A 23870-nucleotide genomic window follows, 5' to 3' on the forward strand; every position below is an offset into this window, starting at 1 on the left:
AAAATAAGTTACTTGGTAATACCTTTAAGAAAACGCTAGAATTGTCAGGTCTTGGGACAAGGAGAGACCCTAACCTTGTTTCGTAACTCTAAAATCGTTGAAAATTCTCACTTGCAGATAAAACCCTCGCAAATAATCCTTCACCCCTTACTTTGGACCTAACCCGGTTTCAAACTGTAACCTTAGCCTTACACCTTACCCTACCTGTAAGCCCAGCCCTATAGCTGATTCTATTTTTTGGAAACCTACATTCAGTTGAGAACCCTAATATGGGGCTCAAACCCTTGTTCATAACCCTCAACTTATCCCAAGAGCCAAGAAGAAATCCGCAGGTTCGAGAGCGTTCTCTATTCGGGCCTTGGTGCTGTAGAATGCTTTTCCTCCTGAGATTCGATCTGCAACCTTAGTAGAACTGTTTCAGTAGAGGCTTAAAACACACTTCAATTCTATTGCATATGAATAACCTATATTTTATGTTGGCAATATCTGTTTATTATATGCCCTCATGTAGGTTATAGAACAGGGGATGGTGTCTCTTTTTCCATTATGTCTATTTTGTGTTTTTATGCAGAATTGTCCCCTCTTTGAAGTCGTTTTGTGCATACTGTTAGATAATAATTAGTAATGTATGCATTAAAGCAAAAAAAGCAATCTAAACAGCCGCTACTGAGACGAGAAGAGCCATCTAATTGTGGTCAGTCAAGCCGAAAGGGTTGCTTCTCTGTAAAAAGACAGAATTCCTATCACTACTACGTAGCAATATGCTGGGAGGGGCTGCTCCCTCCGTGGGGACTGACGCGCACACTGTGTGCTGAGGGGGCAGGAGAGAGTCCAAGCTAGTGTCCGATGACATATCCAATTATTATTATATACAAGATGACGTATGCGCTGCCCAGACTGCCCTCATTACTACATCCACTTTTCTCTGGGTGGGCAGATCGTGGTAACGCCCCTGATATCAAGGATGTAGCAGAAGCAAAAATGACCAACCTGCCCCGAGCTGCTTGGTAACAGCGTCTGGTGGTCGACATTCTCGCTCGGTGTCCTCTTTGGCTCCCCGAAGCTTCTCTTGAAGAGATCCTTCCTCACTGGAGCACATTTTCTCCAAGTTTGAACCGGAAAAACCGCCACGAGGTGTCGCTCCAACTCGGGAGTAAAAAGGACAAACCTTCGATAAAGACCTTAAAGTGATACTTCTGTCGAGCTTGCGTAGTTTGAAGTCGACTACAGGACTTTCTCGACATTTTCTTTGTCGGCAGCCATGACAGCTTCTCAATCGAAACACTGCCGCAATGGATTGTGGGTACACATAGCACAGATCACATGCTGCATTCAACAAAATGGGTGCGTCGGGAGCTCTTACCAGATACGATCGAAAAGCATCTCAAGAATGTGGGAAATCAGGGTTTTCCAACCCCCAACCAGGGAAATATCATTGGAAGGACACTCGAGGTGGAAGGTCCTAGTTGCAAAGTTGGGGTACATACCCTTTCTCCTGGTCGGAGGTTGGAAAACTCAGTTGTCGTCTTTTCTGGAATGCAGCAACAGAAACACACAGAACACTAGATAGGTCGGCGCATAATATCTATATTCGTCAGGTGAGGCAATGTATGTAAAAAATGAAATTATAAAAATGTAAAAAAAAAAAAGCAGTAACGGGTGTATTAGTAACTTTTGTTTCGTTTAAATTCCTCCTAAAATATCATTGTATAGTTGGTGTATAAGTGTCCTGCAATGACGAGTCCAACAGCGCCACCTGCTGGTGTGACAGAGTTGAAATTTGATTGTTTTAATTTTTTGTTTGAATTCTCACAAAATCTGTGTTTTTCTTGCATTACTGTTAAAATTCTGGTACCGCATTCCTTTGTTAAGCCTCGCTTGGCACTTTATGGGCTTATGCGCCTTAAAGGTAAGCTGTGCCCAATAAGTTGGATAAAAATGGCGTATTTTGCTAGATATAGGAGCTGCTTTCACGAACTATTTTTGTATAGAAATGTACATAAGTCGTGCTAAATTATGTACATAAAAAAACACTCATTAAAAGTAAAATAATGCAGCTTGAAACGATGATTACTGTGATGCAACATGTTTCAATGCAACCACGCCACGAGGTGCAGCATTTTGAGTGATGATAGATACTTTATTCATCCCCGCAGGGAAATTCACATTTCCAGCCGCATCCCTGAGCTGAGAACAATACAATAATAAAGCAAAAAGAATACAATATACAAATACCCAATGTGACGTGCAAATGCCCACTGTAGCGTGTTATATAGAATATCTAAATAGTGCTACACAGAATACATATTGCGATAAAATTCGGTAATATGCAATGTAGGGGGTGTGGTTTAATGTGGGCTTTTACTCTGCCTGGTAGAGTTAAAGAGCCTCATGGCATGAGGAAGAAAAGATCTCTTCAGTCTGTCCGTAGTACAAGACAGTGACAGCAGTCTGTCGCTGAAACTGCTCTTCTGTCTGGAGATAATGCTGTGTAGTGGATGCGATGGATTGTCCATGATGTCCCGTTTTTGTATTTTTGTTCATGTTTTAGATGATTGCAGTCGTGCACAGACGCCCTGACTTCTTTGTTTTGTTTATTGAATGCAGGCAATAAACTGTGAACCCTTGTGTCGCGCATGATTGAGAGTTGTTACACTGGTATGGGGTAAGGTTTAGTTTAGCCTCTGATTTTGTGACCGGAAGGCGGATATTGTTGGCAGTCTCCACCGTGCTGCTAACGATGTTGAGAACCAGCGGAGGTGCTGACCACATGGTTTGTGTATGTTGTGTCGCTCATTGCAGCAACTGTAATAAAAGCCTCATCATCCAGTCCAGTCTGAATGTGGATCCTTGGGGGGACGGCTACACCGCAGTTACATACTTATAACAGTTCATATTTCAGTTTAATGTTGTATTACATTGTGTTCATTCCAGTCTCAACTTGATTTTGGTCCAGGAAAATCCAAGTCCCTTTTCTGTTCTGTTTTGACTTTACATATCGTTAAGTTTCGGTTCTGGCAAAAGTCATCACTCATAACATAATTTATGACTCTTTTATGGCCAAAATAACAAATTTTCCAAACGGCTTTCAATTATATTTATTTGTTTCATAATCTAAGTTGGTGGTTACCAATTCGGTCAGCAGGCGGGGCTCTCGGTTTCCAAAACGAATTCATTTGAAATAGCCTGCATCTAGTATATATCATGAAGGATGCATTTTTAAACACAATGCATTTTAAGCTTTAAATGATCGATTTTATAGTTCATTGATATGGATAATAATTGATCAGTCCAGAAGAAAAATAACAACGACCCACAAATAATGCACGGAGTTTGATTTTATTAAACTAAGTTTTATTCACAGGACAAAGAAAATGGAATCAAACAAAAGAATAAAGCACATTGTTGTCACAAGCACTCAGTGTTCGCAAGGAGGAAGGCGGAAGAAATGATGCAACATGTTAACAGTACTGATCAATGAAACCGGTTTTAAGATAATAGACTCATTTAAATGATCAGGGATTGTTTTCATCGCGTGCCAACATGGGATATTTGCCCAAGACATCAAAGAGGTTGTTGCACTAACCCTTTTTGTGTACTTTTGGGAACAAAACGTCCCTCAGGGGAGGGGGTACGTGAGAAGCAGCACATGGCAAACCAGAAAGATGAAGAAGTAAAGGTGCCCATATTTTTTGGCAATGGAGTTCACGGGGATTGTTGTCATCCGGACAACAAGGACAGTGAGAACCACAGGCTCTCCAAGCTTTGTGGCTCTGGTGAGATCAGGACCCAACCCTAGGGACCTAAGTCGGCTATCTTATTGTTATAATAATTATAATTGTTGATAACAGGAAACAATTTATGCAGACACACGATGAAATAGATCATCTATCAAGAAACATTACACATATGCAAATCATGAATCTTTTGAATCCCTTTAAAGACTTTGGGCTTTCATATCTTTATTATACAGCAGGAAAGTGCTCACTTCCTGTGAATGAATTTGCAGTTTTTGATGTGTTGGCAGAGTCACAGGTTGGAAAAAGGTGAGGGGAAATGGTTTTGTGGCAGTTATGTTCCTATAGACAGCCTGTATGATACTTGGTCGATTAAGTGTTTTTAATCTCCCACTTTCAGTAAATGTTTGACCACAAACTGAGCAGGCAAAAGTCTTCTTGCCAGTGTGGGTTCTTGTGTATAATTTCTAGCGCCCATTATGGATGAATTTTTCACCACAAAGTCAACAAGTTCAAGGCTCCTCGCCAGTGTGGGTTCTAGTGTGAATTTTTAAGCTCCCACTCTGCGTGAATCTTTGACCGCAAACTGAGCAGGGAAAAGGCTTCTCCCCAGTATGAATCCGTGTGTGTATTTTTAAGCTCCCTTTTCTAGTGAATCTTTGACTGCAAACTGAACAAGAAAAAGGCTTCTCACCAGTGTGGGTTTTTTGGTGTGATTTTAAGGACCATTTACATGAGAATCGTTTTCCACAAACTGAGCAGGAAAAAGGCTCCTCGCCTGTGTGGGTTAGTTGGTGTAATTTTAAGTTTTCATTTCGGGTGAATCTTTTACCACAAACTGAGCAGGCAAAAGCCTTCGCACCAGTATGGGTTTTTTGGTGTGATTTAAAGGACCAATTATATGAGAATTGTTTTCCACAAATTGAGCAGGCGAAAGGCTTATCGCCAGTGTGGGTTCTAGTGTGTATTTTTAAGCTCCCACTTTCGGTGAATCTTTTATCGCAAACTGAGCAGGAAAAAGGCTTCTCGCCAGTGTGAATTAGTGTGTGTCTTTTTAAGCTCCCATTCTCTGTGAATCTTTTACCACAAATTAAGCAGGGGAAAGGCTTCTCCCCAGTATGGGTTAGTGTGTGTTTTTTTAAGTCCCCACTCTGGGTGAATCGTTTTCCACAAACTGAACAGACAAAAGGCTTCTCCCCATTGTGAGTTAGTTGGTGCAATTTCAAGTGTCCATTTTGGGTGAATGTTTTACCACAAACTGAGCAAGAAAAGGGCCTCTTTTCAGCATGGAATTTCATATGCATCTTCATATAAGACTTACGTCGAAACGTTTTTCCATACTGAGGACATGTGTTACCACCTTCCGACTGAGAGTCGCTTTCAGCGTTTGCAGAGTGGGACGTGTCGTCGTCATCCGTTTCCACGTGTTGACGGGAGCTGATGCTTAGAGGCTCCTGCCAACTATTATCTTCAGGTTGACCTTCATCATCGACGGTCACCAGCAAGACTGGAAAATCTTCCTCCTCTTTAACGCAAACAGGCTCCCCATCCTCTGTCTCTTGCTTAACGTGATAAGGCTTCAGATCCTCCCCCTCCTCCTCAATTTTAACGGCAAGCAACTCTGGTTCCTGCCACGCAGTAGGAAGATATTCTTGGCTGACGTCTGCAAGACACAAGTCACATTTATTTATATTGCCCTTAACTCGTTCAGTGCCGTAACATGTGTTTTGAGTAGCTTGTTCTCGAGTGACAAAATGTAAAAAAAAATTCTAAAGGCTAAGGCGCTGCTGATCATTAAGAATGAAACTTCTGGGAATTAAATCACCAGACGGTTGAAGTAGCTTAGATGAGATTTTTGTCAACACTTAGTGCTGCGTTTTGTTCCTGCATTCGCCGTATTACTTTGTATGGCAGAGAGTAGGCGCCGGCGTATATGCCAAGTAAGCGCAGTGTGACGAGAAAAGCTAAGATATAAGTACAGACTGTTAACGCTTCAAATCTTTATTCTTGACCAAGAGCCTTCGTTTAGATGACGTATCGTAGGACCCTGCAATCACCATGACGACCTGATTCATGTGATCACGTCACCCGAGACATCAGGGGCTGAAAATTCTTGCAAAGTTCATGCATAAGTTTACTGTTCTTGCAATCAAATGTCAATTGTGTTTATGGAAAGTATTGTTTAAATATTCTCGGTATCGAAAATATAGATGTTAAAAAAAAGCACCAAGGCAAAACTTCAAAAGAATCATTTTGCAAGGAGCCAGTTTTCTCAGATTTTCCGGGAAACAAGTATTAAGTTTAAAAGTAGGGCAATTACCAATATGCTACCTAATAGTTTTGAATTTACACAATATAAAACGTAGGTAGGCTGAAACTGTGAAAGGAGCAAGGGGGGTGTTTTTAACATTTGGGTGCGACATTTTCATGATAGAGCCAGGAGATGGCAGCAAAGTAACACACGTTTTGCATTTGTTTCTTAGACACGCTCAAATGAAGTCTTTTTTAGGGGTTTTATATTAAAGAAGCGTCTGTGCGTGTTTCAAGTTTTGATGATTTCATTGATGAATGATAGGGTAGCTGTCCATATCACTTGTTTTTTGATTGTAGTTTTTTGCTGATGAAAAATGGTTGATTCTTGTGGTAAAAAGTTGAAGTCATGGATCTCTACAGGCCTTTCCACATGTTGCTCACATTCAGTTTTTAGTTTATTGATGAACAAGAAGAGCGGAAGATAAATTGGTCATTTATACAATTTCAATGTCTAACCATATTGTGTTATTTGGACTGGAGTAAAACAACAGCTCTGATGGATATAAAAAAATTGTTGTGCGAGTCATCCATCTTGGTGTGGCATACTGATTTACAAGGACATTTGAAAGTTGCACTGCGCACCAAAAAGGATGCCGACTCCTGCCCTCAACCTCAAGTCACATTTATTTATATGCCCCTTAATCACAAAAATGTCTCAAAGGACTTCACAACCTACACCTAACTCTAGCTGTAACTAGCCCCAAACCTATTTCGGACCACTCAATTCAATTTGAGACCCTAACGAGGAGCCTAAGCCTTAGTTTTTCTAGCCCTGGCCTCAATCCTATTTTGGAACCTTAAGTTTAAAACCCTGATTTGAAGCCCAAACCCTAGCCCGGAACCTAACCTAGGAAACAAGGCAACGATTTCAAGCATTTAAAGTTGCTTCGTATAAAAGTTCAAAGTTTCAAAAAGTTGATTCACTGGATTGTGAAAACAATAAATGGTACCAAAATTTAGTTGAATACGAGATTCAAAAATAGAAGGAATTCATTTTATGCAAAATATGACATTATTCTTGGTTATATACTTAACAAGGGGACCTCAAAATATTTTTCTTTGCTTTTCCCCCCATTAATTTCATGTTTTTTATTTTTTTCAATTGACTTTTACTCTTTTTTTTTGTCTCTTTCGTATCTTGCTTTTCTAGCTTTACCCCTCGCCCTTTCCCCTTGTTCTCCATTTTACTTTTAGTAGTTCTCTTTTTGTTTTGTTTTTATAGCTTTTTGCTTCTTTTTTCTTGCTGTTTTTCTTGTTTTGTTCTCCATTTTCTCCTTATATTATATTCTTCGGGCAGCACGGCGGCGCAGTGGTTAGCACGTGTGCGGCACAGTTCATGTCTTGGTAACCTCCTGCGTGGGTTCAAATCCAACTACCGGCCTTACTGTTCGGAGTTTGTATGTTCTCCCCGTGCTTGCGTGGGTTTCCTCCGGGCAATCCGGTTTCCTCCCACATTCCAAAAACATGCACTTCAGGTGAATTGGCCGGTCCAAATTGTCCCTAGGTGTGAATGAGCGAGTGAGTTGTCTGTCCCCGTGTGTCCCGCGATTGGCTGGCAACCAGTTCAAGGTGTCCCCTGCCCACTGCCCGATGATTGCTGGGATGGGCTCCAGCAACCCCGCGACCCTACTGAGGATAAGCGGTGAAGCTAATGAGATGAGATTATTTTCTTCTTTAGTTTTTCCTAGTTTTTTTTTTTGCTTTTTCCTACATGTAATTTATTCGCTGCTTTTTTGTTTTTTTTCATCCTCGCCTCCTACCTAATTTGTTTTGCTTTGTTATTTTATTTTTTTTTCTTTATTTTTTACTTTATTTTTTTTTTTTCATTTTGGTCTATTTTGTGTTTTCATGCTGGATCGTCCCCCCTTTTAAGTCGTTTTGTGCATACTGTTACACAACAATTAGTCATATATGCATTAAATCAACAAAGACAATTTAAAGATACGAGATGACGTATGCGCTGCCCAGACTGCCCCTCATGACTACCTCCACTTTTCTCTGGGTGGGTAGAGCGTGTCCGTGGGTGAGGGACCGGTGTTATGCCGAGAAATGCACCCCTGCCAAGAATTGCATCCCGTAGCTACTATAACCATTTTTACCTCGTTTTATCTCACTTTTATAACACTATTCGGGAATGTAATGGCGGACATATATTTCCATAATGATCCATATTGTTGGAATATGATATGGTGAAATTGTTAATGTGTTTAATTGCTGTTAAAAGAGTCAATATAAACCAAACCAAAATAAAACCAAAACCACTTCGTCTTGCATTTGTTGGGAATGTAATACAACTTAAACCATTCCCCATTTGTTGCGAATGTAATCGAACGGTAATGCCCACAGTATGTAAATCACTTTTGAGAACTTTTATGGTCTACTATAAATCTTATTCAGCTGAAATAAGCATTATTGTAGAGTGCATAACAGTTTCAATACGAGCGATTTGAGTAGAAAAAGGCAAAATAAACATGTTACCTGCTCAAAAGTGATTTGTATACAGTGTGCATTACCGTTCCATTACATTCACAACAAATAAAAGACGGAATGGTTTAAGTTGTATTACATTCCCAACAAATGCAAGACGAAGTGGTTTTGGTTATATGTTCGCCATTACATTCCCGAAAAATGATATAAAAGTGAGATAAAACGAGGTAAAAGTGGTTATAGTAGCTAAGAGATGCAAATCTCGGCAGGGACGCATTTCTCGGCATAACACCTGCCACCCCCCCACTGGTAATGCCCCTTATCTCAGGAATATAGCAGAAGATAAAATGACCAACCTGCCCCGAGCTGCTTTGAAGAAGCATCCGGTCGTCGACGTTCTGGCTCGGTCTCCTCTTTGGCTCCCCGAAGCTTCTCTTGAAGATATCCTTCCCCGCTGGAGCACATTTTCTCGAAGTTTGAACGAAAAAACGACACGAAGTGTCGCTCCAAGGAACTCAAAGTGATTTTTCTGTCGAGTTTACGTCGTTTGAAGTCGACTACAGGACTTTCTCGACATTATCTTGTTCGACAGCCATGACAGTTTCTCAGTCGAAACACCGCCGCAATGGATTGTGGGACAAGGATATAGACGACTGGATAGGTCGGCATGCTGTAGTAGCCCGCTAACTAGCGTGCCTACGTGGCGGCCATTTTGGACGGGCCAACTTCGCCCAATGGATGTACATTGAAAATAAATCACAACCTGCTCATTTTAAAACTGATTTTCATGTTTGAAGCTCAACGCTTGATTTGGACCGAGTGTAATGGAAAAAGCGCCACGAGGTGTCGCTCCAACTCGGGAGTAAAAAGGACAAACCTTCAAAAAGGACCGCAAAGTGATACTACTGTCGAGCTTACGTCGTTTTAAGTCGACTACATGACTTTTGGTAGTTTTCTCGACATTCTCTTGTTCGGCGGTGGTGCGGCAGCTATGAATTGTGGGACACAGATACAAACAAGGGACTGGATAGGTCGGTGTGCTGTGGCAGCCTGCTAACTAGTATGCCTACGTGGCGGCCATTTTGGTCGGGGCAACTTCGCGCAATGATGTACATTGAAAATAAATCACAAGCTGCTCATTTGAAAACTGATTTTCACGTGGGTAACATTTTGTTATCAACGTTACGGAAAATCAGCTTGAAAATATTTTTTAAAATTCTTCCTTAAAAAAACCTACGTTATTAAAACAACAATTTAAAAACCATTATAGAAGTTAAAATCTAACACTGTGTAACGGGTGTAATAATAACTTTTGTTTTGTTGAAATTCCTGCTGAAATATGTTCGTATAGTTTGTGTAAAAGTGTCATGCAATGACCAGTCCAACAGCGCCACCTGCTGGTAGGGGTAAGGTTTAGTTGAACCTCTGATTTTATGATAAACCACGACTTTTTGGTGGTCCGCAAAAAAAAAGTTTACTAACAATATTAAAACCACAACTGACAAATCGTGCAACTTACACAGTAACGTAAACGATCTTGTCAAGCTGTTTGGATTTATTTTCGTTTTGTTTCTGTCGCCATTTATGTTAGTTTTGCCGTACGTTGTACTCTACGGAAATGCTGATTCCCCTTTATAGATGTTGAGACCAAGCGGAGGTGCTAACCACAAGGTGTGTGTATGTTGTGTTGCTCATTGCAGGTAAATTGTTCCCATTTTGATACTCATTATTGTAATTATTTATATTGTCTTAAATTCATAAAAAGCATGATTCAGAAAATTCAGAATAAAACATATGCTGAATTCATTGTAAATGTTAAAACCACTATACGATCAATTGTTAAAAGTATCTTGTTAAAATGTATGTAAAAATTATTGTAATGGTTGATTTTGTGAACTGTATTGTATCTCAACTGTAAAGAAAACTATTTGATATGTTTTGAGCAGTCTCCAACGCTCTGCTAACGATTTTGAGAGCCAGCGGAGGTGCTAACCACATGGTGTGTGTATGTCGTGTCGCTCATTGAAGCAACTAGAATAAAAGCCTCATCATCCAGTCCAGCCTGAATATGGATCCTTGGTGGGACGGGTACACCGAGTAATGACTGAGTAATGACTTGTGGGTAATAAATGTTTGAGATATAAACTTACACATCTGTGGCTTATCCCAGGATCTCGAAAACCATTTAAGAAAACTGATAGAAAACGCCAAACTTCTCAGCAATTGAGCTACCTCTAAAATTTATTTTATTTAGACCAAACTGCACAGCGATTGTTCTTTTGTGTAATGAAACAGAATTAGGGGGTAAGACAGTGACATTTTGCAACGTTGAAAATAAGCTCCACCCTAATTATATACTGTATGTATATATATATGTATATATAATAACATTTTGTCCCCATTGCAAGTGCTACTAACATTAAATCATCCAAATTGGAACACACAAAAATAGTTTTTTTTTCCCCTCGCCTGAATTTGTTTTTGCAATCAAATGCCTGCAAATGAGTGTAGCATGGGTGTCTTAACAGGTGAGACGATAGCTTGAACCCTTACCTGGTACCGTGTCAAATTGGATCCAAAACTTAAAAACACATTTTTCTATGGGTATGTTTATGTGTTTCCAAAAGTGTCTATTTGGAGAAGACCAGTTTGCATTTCTAAAACCTCTGCAAATGTGTATTTTATTTCGACCATTTTTTTCTTGGACATTGCTAGAGTTGTAAACGCTTAAATTATCGTTCCGCGTCCATCCCAATTCTGCCTACGTGCGCATATAAATGGTGGGTAAAATATATCACTGGTGGCGTTACGAACACTTACTTCAGGGTTTCATTTGAATACAATAGACACATCTTCATATCGAGTTATGTTCCTAGAGATGGCCTGTATGATGCTTGGTCAATTAAGTGTTTTTAAACTCCCACTTTCAGTGAATGTTTGACCACAAACTGAGCAGGCAAAAGTCTTCTCGCCAGCGTGGGTTCTTGTGTGTAACCTCTAGTGCCGATAGGGATGGTATATATTTTTTTTTTTACCACAAGGTCAACAGGTCAAAGGTTTCTCACCGGTGTGGGTTCCAATGTGTTTCTTTAAGTTGCCACTCTCTATGAATCGTTTATCACAAATTGAGCAGGCGAAAGGCTTCTCGCCAGTGTGGGTTGCAATGGGTTTTTTTTTAAGTTCCCACTGTCAATGAATCTTTTACCACAAACTGAGCAGGCAAAAGGCTTCTCCCTAGTGTGGGCTGGTGTTTTTTTAAGTTCCCATTACGTGATAAGGGTTTTCCACAAATTGAGCAGGAGAAAATCTGTGGTCTGTGCAGCCCTTTGAGACTAAACATGACTTGACGTGCATTTTTAAGCTCCCACTGTGGGTGAATCTTTGTCCACAAACTTAGCAGGAGAAAGGATTCTCGCCAGTGTGTTTTTTTTGGTGTGATTTTAAGTACCAATTATATGAGAATCGTTTTCCGCAAATTGAGCAGGCGAAAGGCTTCTCCCCAGTGTGGGATAGTGTGTGTTTTTTTAAGATCCCATTCTGTGTGAATCTTTTACCACAAATTAAGCAGGCGAAAGGCTTCTCGCCAGTATGGGTTCTGGTGTGCATTTTTAAGCTCCCACTTGCAGTGAATCGTTTATCGCAAACTGAGCAAGAAAAACGCTTCTCGCCAGTGTGAGTTAGTGTGTGTTTTTTTAAGTCCCCGCGCTGGGTGAATATTTTACCACAAATTGAGCAGGCCAAAGGCTTCTCGCCAGTGTGGGATAGTTGGTGTAATTTCAAGTGTCCATTTCGGGTGAATTTTTTACCACAAACTGAGCAGACAAGCTTCTCGCCAGTGTGGGTTCTAATGTGATTCTTTAATCTTCCACTTTTAGTGAATCCTTGACCACAAACTGAGCAAGAAAAAGGCTTCTCGCCAGTGTGGGTTAGTTGGTGTGATTTCAAGTGTCCATTTCGGGTGAATTTTTTACCACACACCAAGCAGGCAAAAGGCTTCTCGCCAGTGTGGGTTATAGTGTGTATTTTTAAGCTCCCACTTGTAGTGAATCTTTGACCACAAACTGAGCAAGAAAAAGGCTTCTGCCCAGTGTGGGTTCTAATGTGTTTCTTTAAGCTTCCACTTTCAGGGAATCTTTGACCACAAACGGAACAAGAAAAGGGCTTCTCCCCAGTGTGGGTTCTAGTGTGTTTTTTTAAGTTCCCACTTGTAGTGAATCTTAGACCACAAACTGAGCAGGAAAAAGGCTTCTCGCCAGTGTGGGTTCTAATGTGATTCTTTAAGTTTCCACTCACGGTAAAACTCTGTCCACAAATTGAGCAGGCAAAAGGTTTCTCGCCAGTGTGGGTTTTTTGGTGTAATTTCAAGTGTCCATTTAGGGTGAATTTTTTACCACAAACTGAGCAAGAAAACGGCTTCTTTCCAGCATGGAAATTCATATGCATCTTCATATAAGACTTGCGTCGAAACGTTTTTCCACACTGAGAACATGTGTTACCACCTTCTGACTGCAAGTCGCTTTCAGCATTCGCAGAGTGGGCTGTGTCATCGTCATCCGTTTTCATGTGTTGACGGGAGCTGACGCTTAGAGGCTCCCGCCAACCGTTGTCTTCTGGTTGGCCTTGATCTTCGACGGTTGAACGGACCCCGGTCACTAGCAAGACTGGAAAATCGTCCTCCTCTTTAACGCGAACAGGCTCCCCGTCCTCTGTCTCTTTCTTAATGTGATAAGGCTTCAGATCTTCCTCCTCCTCCTTAATTTTAACGGCAGGCAACTCTGGTTCCTGCCGCGCAGTAGGAAAATATTTTTGGCTGACGTCTGCAAGACACAGGTCACATTTATTTGTATTGCCCTTAACCCGTTGAGTGCCGTAACGTACGTTTTCAGAAGCTTGTCCCCAAGTACAAAAATGTAAAAAAAAATTCTAAAGGCGCTGATGATCATTAAGAAAGAAGCTTCTGGGAATTAAATCACCACTACATGGTAGGAGTGGCTTTGATCAGATTCCTTGGTCAACACTTAGTACCAGGTTTTGTTCCTGTATTCGCCGTATTACTCTGTAGGGCGGTAGGCGCCGGCGTATATGCCAAGTAAGCGCAATGTGACGAGAAAAGCAAAGATATAAATACAGACTCTTAACGCTTCAAATCTTTATTCTTTCTAAAAAAATGACAAAGAGCCTTCGTTGGGATGACGTATCCTAGGACCCTGCGATCACCATGACGACCTGAATCATGTGATCCAACACTTGAGTCATCAGTGTATGAGAATTCTTTCAAAGTTCATGCATAGGTTTAGTGTTCTTGCAATCAAATGGTTTTTTTCAAGCAAAGTGCCCTTGTGTTTATGGAAAGTATTGTTTAGATATTCTAGGTATCGAAAATATAGATATTTTTAAAAAGTACCAAGGCGAAACTTCTGCTTGAAATCGTTTTGCAAGGGACCATTTTTCTCAGAAGTTTTCCGGGGAACAAGTATTTTCAAAAAAATTGGCAATGTCATCAAATCAACTAAATTAACAGTTGTCTCATGAAAGATGACTGTTAAGCTTCCTTGTTGTGTGCCCTATGCCTGTATAGCTACAGAGATAGATTTTCTGTAGGCCATCAAAAATGAGTCAATAAGGCCAACATCGGCTGGCATCGGCACTTCCCATGAGAGAAACGTCTGGCGCCAATCAGAGAGAGTGATATTTTGTTCCGCCCTGAACATGCCTAATAGAAGTAACATTCCAGCATATAGGCGCAATGGAAAACAGCATGAGGGCTCTTTGAACTCGGTTTAGCATTGCTCACACATCCTTAATAGAGAAATAATTTAACTTTTAAGAAAAATGCAGCTAAGAAGTAACAAATTTTACATTTTTTTCACAATCACAACCTCATGTTTATTGTCAATTTACCTTAACTGTACTGATGGAAATAATCAAAAGAAAGTTCTTTAAAAGCTCAATAATGTATTTAATGTAACAAAGTCATAGAAAACCCTCATAGTTTTCTTTTCAATATTTGATACAATAACAAGTTTAAAAAGAAAGAATATATATAGAAAACAAGAGTAAAGAGTAAAAAACAAGGCTAGAGTAGAATAGGTCAGAGGAACACCGTTGGCATAATAATATATATATATATATTATATATACCACAGCCATATCCCCCTAGTGGGAGGTGGCTAGAGTCATTTCTGACTCTTTTTGGGAGATTGATTCAGAGGAGGGGATTCCCAGCCCCCTCGCTCAACCCAACTGAGGTGTTGGGAGTCATTAGGTGACCAAGCCCCCCAAATCCAACCCCTAATGCTGAACGCCAAGCAGGGAGGCAACGGGTACCAATGTTTAAGTCTTAGGTATGAACCACAACCTCCCAGTCTCAGGGCGGGCGCCATACCCCCAAGGCCACCGAGCTCGGTGGCATAATAATACTATACATAATAACCTAAATCAATTCCCGTTGAACATACGAATAGCGGAAAAAAAAACTCTCTTTAAGACGTGTAGTCTTGCACAATGGAGCGAAGACGGCAACCTGACGGCAGGTAATCAAATTACCTGGGATCGTCTATAATTTTAATGTCAGTTTTCTAGTTCGATCAATGTAGATGCATTGCAGGGACGGGAGGCCAGTACAGTGGGACCTCGCTACTTCGACGTTCGCGGATTCAGAGCTTCGCGGTCTGTAATGGTTAAAATGTTGTTTTTTTTTAAGGGCCGTCGCTGCTTCGCAGATTTTCACTTTTTGCAAGTTTTTCGGCGGAACGTCAGCGGACGCGGGATAAGGCGGCAGGCTGGATGGGACGGGTGAGGGGGGGGAGTCAGCGGAGCGAGTTCGGCGGAGCGAGTTCGGCGGACGCGGCGTCACCCTAATAAGGATAAGCGGTGCAGATAATGAGATGAGATTTTTTTTTTTTTGAAGGGGCGTCGCTACTTCGCAGATTTTCACTTTTTGCGGGTGGTTTTGTTCCCCATTAACCAGGTCTAAAAAATCATTTAAAAAAAAAAAAATGTTTTTTTTTTTGAAGGTGCGCCGCTACTTTGCGGATTTTCACTTATCGCGGGTGGTTTTGGTCCCCATTAACCGCGATAACCGAGGTCTTACTGTACCTATTTGCTCTGCCGTCCTCACAACTAATTCCATCTTTGACAATTCTTTCTGATTGACGCGACCAAACCAGACTGTGATTGACCTAGTTAAAACGGATTCTTTGATAGCACGATAAAAATTGACTAGTGATGATGTCACGTCACGCTTTCCTGGCGCCAATCGAAGGCGACGCGGGTTCATTTCTTTTTCATTAATCTTAAAAATGTTCTTGCCCGTCGATTATTTACGATTTTATTTATTTATTTATTTTAAATCGGAAAACCATATTTTTTCGTGACGCGACCGTAATACCGTAGTGGGTTCAAGAAAACCGTACTTATTACGCCAGAACCGCAGTACTTGGCAGGCATGCGACAGTGAGCACCCTTGTCTGTTAGCCCAGAAAATAAGGTACAGTGAAGAAAATAAGTATTTGATTTCTCAGTGGGAGATGTAGAAAATAGCAGGGTGTTCAAATACTTTTTTTCTTCAGTGAATGTATTTTGAAAGAATGAGCAAGACAGAAGTCCAAACCTTATTCGAAAGGAAAGTACGGTGGACGTCGATGGCCAAATACGAGATGTCTAGGACGTTGCAGAAAGTAAAACGACCAACCTGCTCTGTTCAACACAACTCGGAGTATCTTGGAAACAGTCCCTGGCAACTCTGGTTCCTGCCACGCAGTAGCAAGATGTTTTTCACCGATGTCTGCAACACACAAGTCAAATTGCATTTATTTGTGAAGCCTTTATTCACAGAAACTCACAAAAGGGACGCACAGAACACCAAAGGGATCCTACAGCTTAATACAAATTAAATTCAAGAATTTTTGAATGCCGTTGGATGTCAAATTTAAGACAAAGTTGACCAAAAACACACACAATTGAAACAAACAAAAAACATGACATGAATAAGAGGCAATTTGAAACAAATGTTTGTTTTATTTCTTTTTTTTAATTAAATTTTGGTCCAGTTGAAAACGTTTGATCTGTAAAACAGCACTCTCCAGAGACATTTAAGCAAGTTGCAATGGGTGTTGCAAGGGCCTCAGTGCATAATACACAGTCAACCTCAACACTAAATATAGAGTAAGTTGAGCTCAAGCTTCCTATCTCAAAATTTCAAAAGATGCAGCAGGTTCTACAGTAGCATGCATCTGGTCCAGGTGCCAATCTGAATACTCAGAACGCCTGAACCTTGCAAACTTCGAAACTCGTCCTTCTCCCTCAAGGACGAGGAAACCAAAGAATCAGGTTACTTTTAAGCTAATAAATATCGCTGTGTCTTAAGTCTAGATTAGAACATTCCCTGTCACGAGGTGTCGGACAGTCCCAAACGCAGGGAACAAGGGATGTGGTGTAACCTGACTTGAGAGATGTTTATTCAAACAGCAACAACAAAAGACTGTACAGGCGAGAAGGGGGTATGGGATTTGGGTAGTAGAGGAGGAGATGTTGAGAGGGAAACTTGAGAGGAGATCTTTGAGTGGCAAGAATCTTGAAAATAGGTTACTTGGTAATACCTTTAAGAAAACGCTAGAAGTGGCAGGTCTTGGGACAAGGAGGGAAAACTTGACGGGGAGTCCTGGGGAAGTTCTTGGCGAGGAGAGAATCTTGAAAAGGAGACTTTGGAATACCATTAGGAGGTTGTTTGAGATTAGTGGCTTGGGAATTGAAGGAGGAGGTCGTAGGAGGCAACGCTTGTCGTTGTGGCGAGTGAAAGTCTACAGGTATAGAAACGGTTCAGCCGATCAAAAGAACGGGAGCCTTAACCTTAGTGTCGGACCGTAACATTATTTCGGAACCCTAAAATTGTTAAAAGTTCTAACTTGCAGCCAAAAACCTAGAAAATAACCCTTCACGTAACATTAAACCAAACCCCGTTTCAACCTTAGCCTTACACCTTACCCTTCCTGTAAGCCTAGCTCCAAACCTATCTGGAAACCTACATTCAGTTGAGAATACTGATATGGATCTCAGACCCTAGTTCATAACCCTAAAATTTCACCTAACCCTAGCTGTAACCCTAGCTCCAACCCAATTTCATACCCTAAAATTCAGTTTCAAATCCTAATAAGGAGCCTAAACCTGAGTTTCTAACTCTTGCCCCAATCCTATTTTGCAACCATAAAACACTTGAAAACCCTTTCTGAAGACCAAACCCCAGCTCTTGACTCTAGCCTAGGGATCAGGACCCTTTTTGGGAAAGTGCCACACCATATATTTTGGGACCATATTCAAGAAAACCGCTAAACCCGCTCTGCAGGCAAAAGCTTCAGGACATTTTATTTTACTGTGTGACATTTGATTACATCTAATGATTAATAATTACACCGAAGAGAGTTCTTGCCCTCTTTCGTTGCATCAGAGATTTGAATTATTCCTTTTATGCATAATATTACATTATTTTTGGTAATACACTGAACAAAAAGACATAACTTCAAAGCGGCGCTGCCACGAGCGGCTGCCTTTTCCAGCAGCTGCCCTGTTGTTTTATTGTCTGCTCCTATCTTCGGTGTTTTTTCTTCCCGTTTTGACAACTACACTATGGATTACTTCTATCCTATGGACATGGGTTTTCAAGGAATTTCAACTCCTTGCCCCTAAGAATTCTCGTGCCGGCGTGATGAAGGGGCCCATCGTGGAGGAAAAGCCGGAGCTAGCGAAGCGGCTAGCGGCGTTATAAGTCTTCGGTACCATCCGTAATCATGGTAAATGCGAACTCACGACCAAATAAGATCATCGAGTGCTTTTGGAAAACATCGAAGCGCACAGGGAGCGCAGTTGCTGTGTTTTGCGGAAACGTGGCTCACGTTTAGCATTCCGGACGCTAACGTGTAGCCACCCGGAGCTACCCGGAGCAATCCGGCTTCAACGCCGCTAAACAGAGACACGAAAGCCGGGGGGAATCGGAGAGAAGGCGGACGGATTTGCTAACACGAGGTGGTGTATCCCTGGATTTTCGCAAAGAAAAGTTCTCCATCTGCCGCAGGGATGTCGAATTTTTGGACTGGCGTGACGTCATCCACTTCGCTACAAGCACCCCTCGGGCATCATGTTCATCTGTTAATAAACAACAGGGTAGACTGCTGGAAGTGTGAATTTCCCTACGGGGATGAATAAAGTATCTATCTATCCATCTATCTATAACATTTTTTTCTTTGCTTTTTTTCCCCTGCTTTTATTTTTTTCTCTTTTGTTTCTTGTTCCTTTCCCTAGCTTTTTCCTTTATCCATCTTTTTATTTTAATCCACGCCTCTTACCTATTTTTATTGCTTTGTTATTTTTTCTCTTTTTTTACACTTATACTTAAGTTTTTGCTTCTTTTGTTTCTTTTTTCCTTTTCAGATTCAGATTCAGATTCAGATCTACTTTATTGTCATTCTAGTACACGTGTATACAGAACGAAATGTCGATGCATCTGACCCCCATAGTTTCCTTGAATGTACAGATATAAATAAAGTTGTATTGTAATTGGCTACGTATAGTATTTTACCATAGTGCCGATAGTGCAAGAAGAGTAGCTAACCAGATGTGCAAAATGGGCAGCCAGGTTAACAAGTCAGGTACACAGTAACATTAACACTGTAACAATAACGCTGTAATTACCATAGTGCAGAGAGCAATGTGCAATGAGTGGCAAGCTATAAAAACTGCCAGTAGTGCAAAAAGACAGATTAGCAGCCGTTTAGATTTAAGTTAACTATATGTTAGATTGACCATTTAACAGTCTAATGGCCAGGGGGACTAGACTATTGCGGAGCCTGGTGGTCCTGCACCGCACACTGCAGAACCTCTTCCCAGAGGCTAGCAGAGTGAACAGTCCATGATGGGGGTGAGAGGGGTCCCCGGTAATGTTCTTAGCATGGGATAGGCAGCGCTTCTGGCCAATGTCCTGAATGGAGGGAAGTGTAGTCTCGATTATTTTCTCTGCTGTCCTCGTTACCCTCCTCACACTACCCCAGTCGGTAGCGCTGCAGCCTCCACACCACACAGAGATACAGCTGGTCAGGATACTCTCTATGGTGCCCCTGTAGAATGTGATGAGGGAGGGTGGGGGCAGGTGGGCTCTCCTCATCCTCCGCAGGAAGTACAGGCGTTGCTGTGCCCTCTTAACCAGTGATGCAGTGTTCACGGACCAGGTGAGTTTGTTTGTAATGTGCACCCCTAGGAACTTGATACTGCTGACAACCTCCACAGCCTTGTTGTTGATGCAAAGTGGGGCATGGTTGGGCTGTTTTTTCCTAAAGTCGACAATGATCTCTTTAGTTTTGTCAACATTCAGGACCAGGCTGTTGTCCCTGCACCAGCCCACCAACTGCTCCACCTCCTCTCTGTAGGCTAGGTCGTTGTCATCCCTGATGAGGCCCACCACTGTTGTGTCGTCAGCATACTTCACGATGTGGTTGGTGGCGGACCTAGGGACGCAGTCGTGTGTCATCAAGGTGAACAGCAAGGGGCTTAGGACGCAGCCTTGGGGGGAGCCCGTGCTGAGGTAGATGACATCTGAACTGTTCTGACCTATCCGCACTGATTGGGGTCTGTCACAGAGGAAGTCCAGCAGCCAGTTCCGCAGGGGGGTGTTGAAACCCAGGAGTCTCATCTTGTCTACCAGATGTTGTGGGATGATGGTGTTGAATGCTGAACTGAAGTCCAGGAACAGCATCCGCACATGGGTGTTCTTCTCCTCTAGATGTGTCAGGCTCAGGTGAAGCGCAGAGGAGATGGCATCCCTGGTGGAGCGGTTTGTCCTGTAGGCAAACTGAAAGGGGTCGAATGAGGAGGGGAACCTGGAGGTGATGTGCTCTTTAACCAGTCTCTCAAAGCACTTCATTATGATAGGAGTCAGTGCAACGGGCCGGTAATCGTTGAATGATAAGATCTGGGGTTTCTTTGGCACTGGGATGATGTTGGCAAATTTGAAGCAGGATGGTACTTTGGCTTGGTCTAGCGAGGTGTTGAAAATGTCTGTTAGTACACAAGCCAGCTGATCGGCACACTCCCTAAGTACCCGCCCCGGAATGTTGTCCGGGCCTGGAGCCTTCCTTGTGTTGACCCTTCTCAGGGTCTTCCTCACGTCAGATGAGTCCAGGTGGAGTGCTCTTTCGTCCTGATTTGGAACCGCTTTCGCTGCAGTGGTGCCGTTTTGTGCCTCGAACCTTCCAAAGAATTTGTTGAGGTCATTCAGAAAGTCCATGCTAGTGTCCTGCACTGGGGCGGTGGTTGGCTTGTATTTGGTAATGGCCTGAATGCCTTTCCACATATCCCTGGTGTTGGTTTTGTTGAGGAAACGTTCCTGGATTTTTTGACTGTACGTTCGCTTTGCTAGTCTGATAGCACGGTTCAGGTTAGCCCTCGCTGATCTCAGCGCCTCCATGTCACCAGATTTAAAGACAAGGTTCCGTACTTTTAGTTGTTTGCGTATCTCAGCAGTCATCCAGGGCTTCTGATTGGCACGGGTGCATATAGTTTTGGTATTGCTGACGTCTTCTGCACATTTACTGATATAGGCTGACACAGAAATGGCGTACTCATCTATATTTATTTTGTTGTTGTAAGTGGCAGCCGATTTAAACATGTCCCAATCAGTGCAATCAAAGCAGTCCTGTAGTGCCTCCATTGCCCCCTCAGACCACACCCTCACCTGCTTCTCTGTAGGTTTTTCTCTGGTCAGCAGGGGCTTGTATGCTGGAATTAGCATAACAGAAAGGTGATCTGATGAGCCAAGGTGGGGGCGGGGGGCTGCTTTATATGCACCTTTGATGTTTGTGTAGGCCAGGTCTAATGTGTTCCTACCTCTTGTAGCAAAATTCACATGCTGATGGAAATGCGGGAGAACTGTTTTCATATTGGCCTGGTTAAAGTCCCCCGCCGCAATAAAAATGCACTCGGTGTAAGCATGCTGCAGTTCACTCACAGTTCGGTAGAGAGCGTCCATTGCCTCCTTCGTATTAGCGCTGGGGGGCATGTACACGGCAGTAATGATGGTCGCGCTAAACTCCCTCGGTAGGTAGAATGGTCTGCAGATCACCGTCAAAAGTTCAATGTCTCGTGAGCAGTGATTCGAGATTATCTTCGCATTTCTACACCAGTTGTTGTTTGTATAAATGCATAGACCGCCTCCCTTACTTTTGCCGGTGAGCTCGCCGCTTCTATCGGCGCGGAAAGCAGTTAGCCCCACAATGCTAACAGCGTCATTCGGGATAGATGAGTTTAGCCATGTCTCCGTCAGAATTAAAGCACAACAGTTCGTCAACTCGCGGTTCGATGAGAATTCCAATTGTAAATGGTCCAGTTTGTTGTCCAGGGAGCGGACGTTGGATAGGAAAATGGATGGTAGAGGCGTTTTGAAGGGTTTAGCCTTCATCCGAGCCGTTAGCCCGGCCCGACAACCTCGTTTCCTTCCCCGGTCACAGCGCTTCCGCTTGCCACTTTTACTCGCTGCTTTGTAGGCCGCTGCGTTCTGTTGACGTAGCACTCCGAGGCTAAGTAAACACTCCAGAGTGATCGTCGAAATTTGCGCTGGAATTCTGGATGTTCGCATATCCAGCAAAAAACTGCGATCGTATACTAATCTACAGTTAGAGTTGTCTTTGTTCGCCCTCATAAACTGAGTCGAAGATTGGGGTTTTTGACTAGAATGTGAGAAACTGTCGGGAGCAGATCCAGCCGCCGCCATAGAGGGCGCCGCCATTTTGTATGTACATTTTGGTCTATTTTATGCTTTTATGATGAATTGTCCCCCCGTTAAAGTCATTTTGTGCATACTGTTACATAATAATTAGTCATATATGCATTAAATCAACAAAAACAATCTAAGGAGCCGCTTCTGAGACGAAAAGAGCCGTCTAATTTTGGTCAGTCAAGCTGAAAGAGTCGCTTCTCTTTAAAAAAAAAAAAAAATTCCTGTCATCACAACAAAGCAATATGCAGAGAGGGGCTGCTCCCTCCGTGGGGACTGATGCGCACACTGTGTGCTGAGGAGGCAGGAGAGTCCCAGCTAGTGTCCAGTGACATATATAATTATATACGAGATGACGTATGCGCTGCCCAGACTACCCTTGTTACATCCACTTATCTTTGGGTGGGCAGAGCGTGTCCGTGGGTGAGGGACCGGCCACAGGTAACGCCCCTGATGTCAAGAATGTAGCAGAAGCCAAAATGACCAACCTGCCCCGAGCTGCTTGGAAACAGCGTCCAGTCGTTGACGTTCTCGGTCGGTCTTCTCTTTGGCTCCCCGAAGCTTCTCTTCCCCACTGGAGCCCATTTTCTCCGCCTTTGAACGAAAAAACGCCACGAGGTGTCTCTCCAACTCGGGAGTAAAATAGACAAATCTTTAAAAAAAAGACCGTAAAGTGATACCCCTGTTGCGCATACGTCCTTTTAAGACAACTACAGGACTTTTGGTAATTTTCTCGACATTCTCTTGTTCGGCGGTGGTGCGGCAGCCATGACAGCTTCTCCTTCCAAACACCGCCGCAATGGATTGTGGGTACACGGAGCACAGATCACATGCTGCATTCAAGAAAAATTGTGGGGTTTTTTTTTGTTTTTTTTTAAAGAATAATGAAATGTTTATTGAAGGTATTGTTGGATACATTAATCAAAACATGACACAAAAAAACTAATGCTGAGAGAGAGGATGGCCAAATTTGGTCACCATACGCATACGCCCCCTCCCCTAAGAACATTTGACAAATCTATTTCTGCCAACCTTTGCTTAAAGGTTTGCACCGTATTTGCACTAATAACCCGGTCAGGCAAAAAAAAAAATAAAAACATTTTGGTATCGTGAAAGAAATAAAGTTTCCATGTGTAAAAGATGGACGGAATCCTCTTTAAACCCAACATGAACTTATTTATTTACAGAACACGATATAGCGTCTTTGCTAGTTTACGCAGCCATAAAGAAGACTCGTCTGCACCCACCCGGAGGGGGGAGCCGGAGCTACACTGTGCCCTTTTCCGACTCCTATGCAAATTCCTCCCCCCCTGATCGTATTCTATATGTAACCGCGGTGTACGTGTCCCACCAAAGATCCACATTCACGCTGGACTGGATGATGAGGTTTTTATTATTACAGTTTCTGCAAATGGATGAGTCACAACATTAGCTTTTTCTGCTGGGTCTGATCTCTTTGTAGTACTCTGGTTAAACTGACAACAAAGCATATCAAAGAGCTGTCTTTTCACTTTACAGAAAATACATTTTAGAATATCACAATACATTTATAAATCTTTGCATTTTAACAAGATACTTTTAACAAGAGATCGTATAGTGGATTTTTAACGTTTACAATGAATTCAACATGTTTT

The 23870-nt window shown here is 42.2% G+C and overlaps 3 protein-coding genes across 3 annotated transcripts in view; 2 read left to right on the forward strand and 1 right to left on the reverse strand.

Annotated features, from left to right (window-relative positions):
- Nucleotides 1-23870, forward strand: part of LOC148368411 (uncharacterized) — a 261108-nt gene that overhangs the window by 195888 nt on the left and 41350 nt on the right. The gene's annotated exons all lie outside the window — the stretch shown is intronic.
- Nucleotides 1-23870, forward strand: part of LOC148368423 (uncharacterized) — a 219507-nt gene that overhangs the window by 67153 nt on the left and 128484 nt on the right. The gene's annotated exons all lie outside the window — the stretch shown is intronic.
- LOC148368427 (uncharacterized) lies at nt 3345-23038 on the reverse strand. Its single transcript, XM_088329654.1, has 5 exons — nt 22725-23038; nt 16171-16263; nt 12974-13294; nt 8834-8991; nt 3345-5365 (listed from the first exon to the last, which is right to left on the reverse strand). The coding sequence occupies exons 1-5, from the start codon at nt 22819-22821 to the stop codon at nt 4250-4252; spliced, it is 1785 nt and encodes a 594-aa protein (XP_088185780.1). The 5' UTR covers nt 22822-23038; the 3' UTR covers nt 3345-4249.

This window comes from Urocampus carinirostris, chromosome 3 (genome assembly GCF_059441175.1).
Source record: "Urocampus carinirostris isolate Australia breed hairy pipefish chromosome 3, RoL_Ucar_1.0, whole genome shotgun sequence".
NCBI classification, from domain to species: domain Eukaryota; kingdom Metazoa; phylum Chordata; class Actinopteri; order Syngnathiformes; family Syngnathidae; genus Urocampus; species Urocampus carinirostris.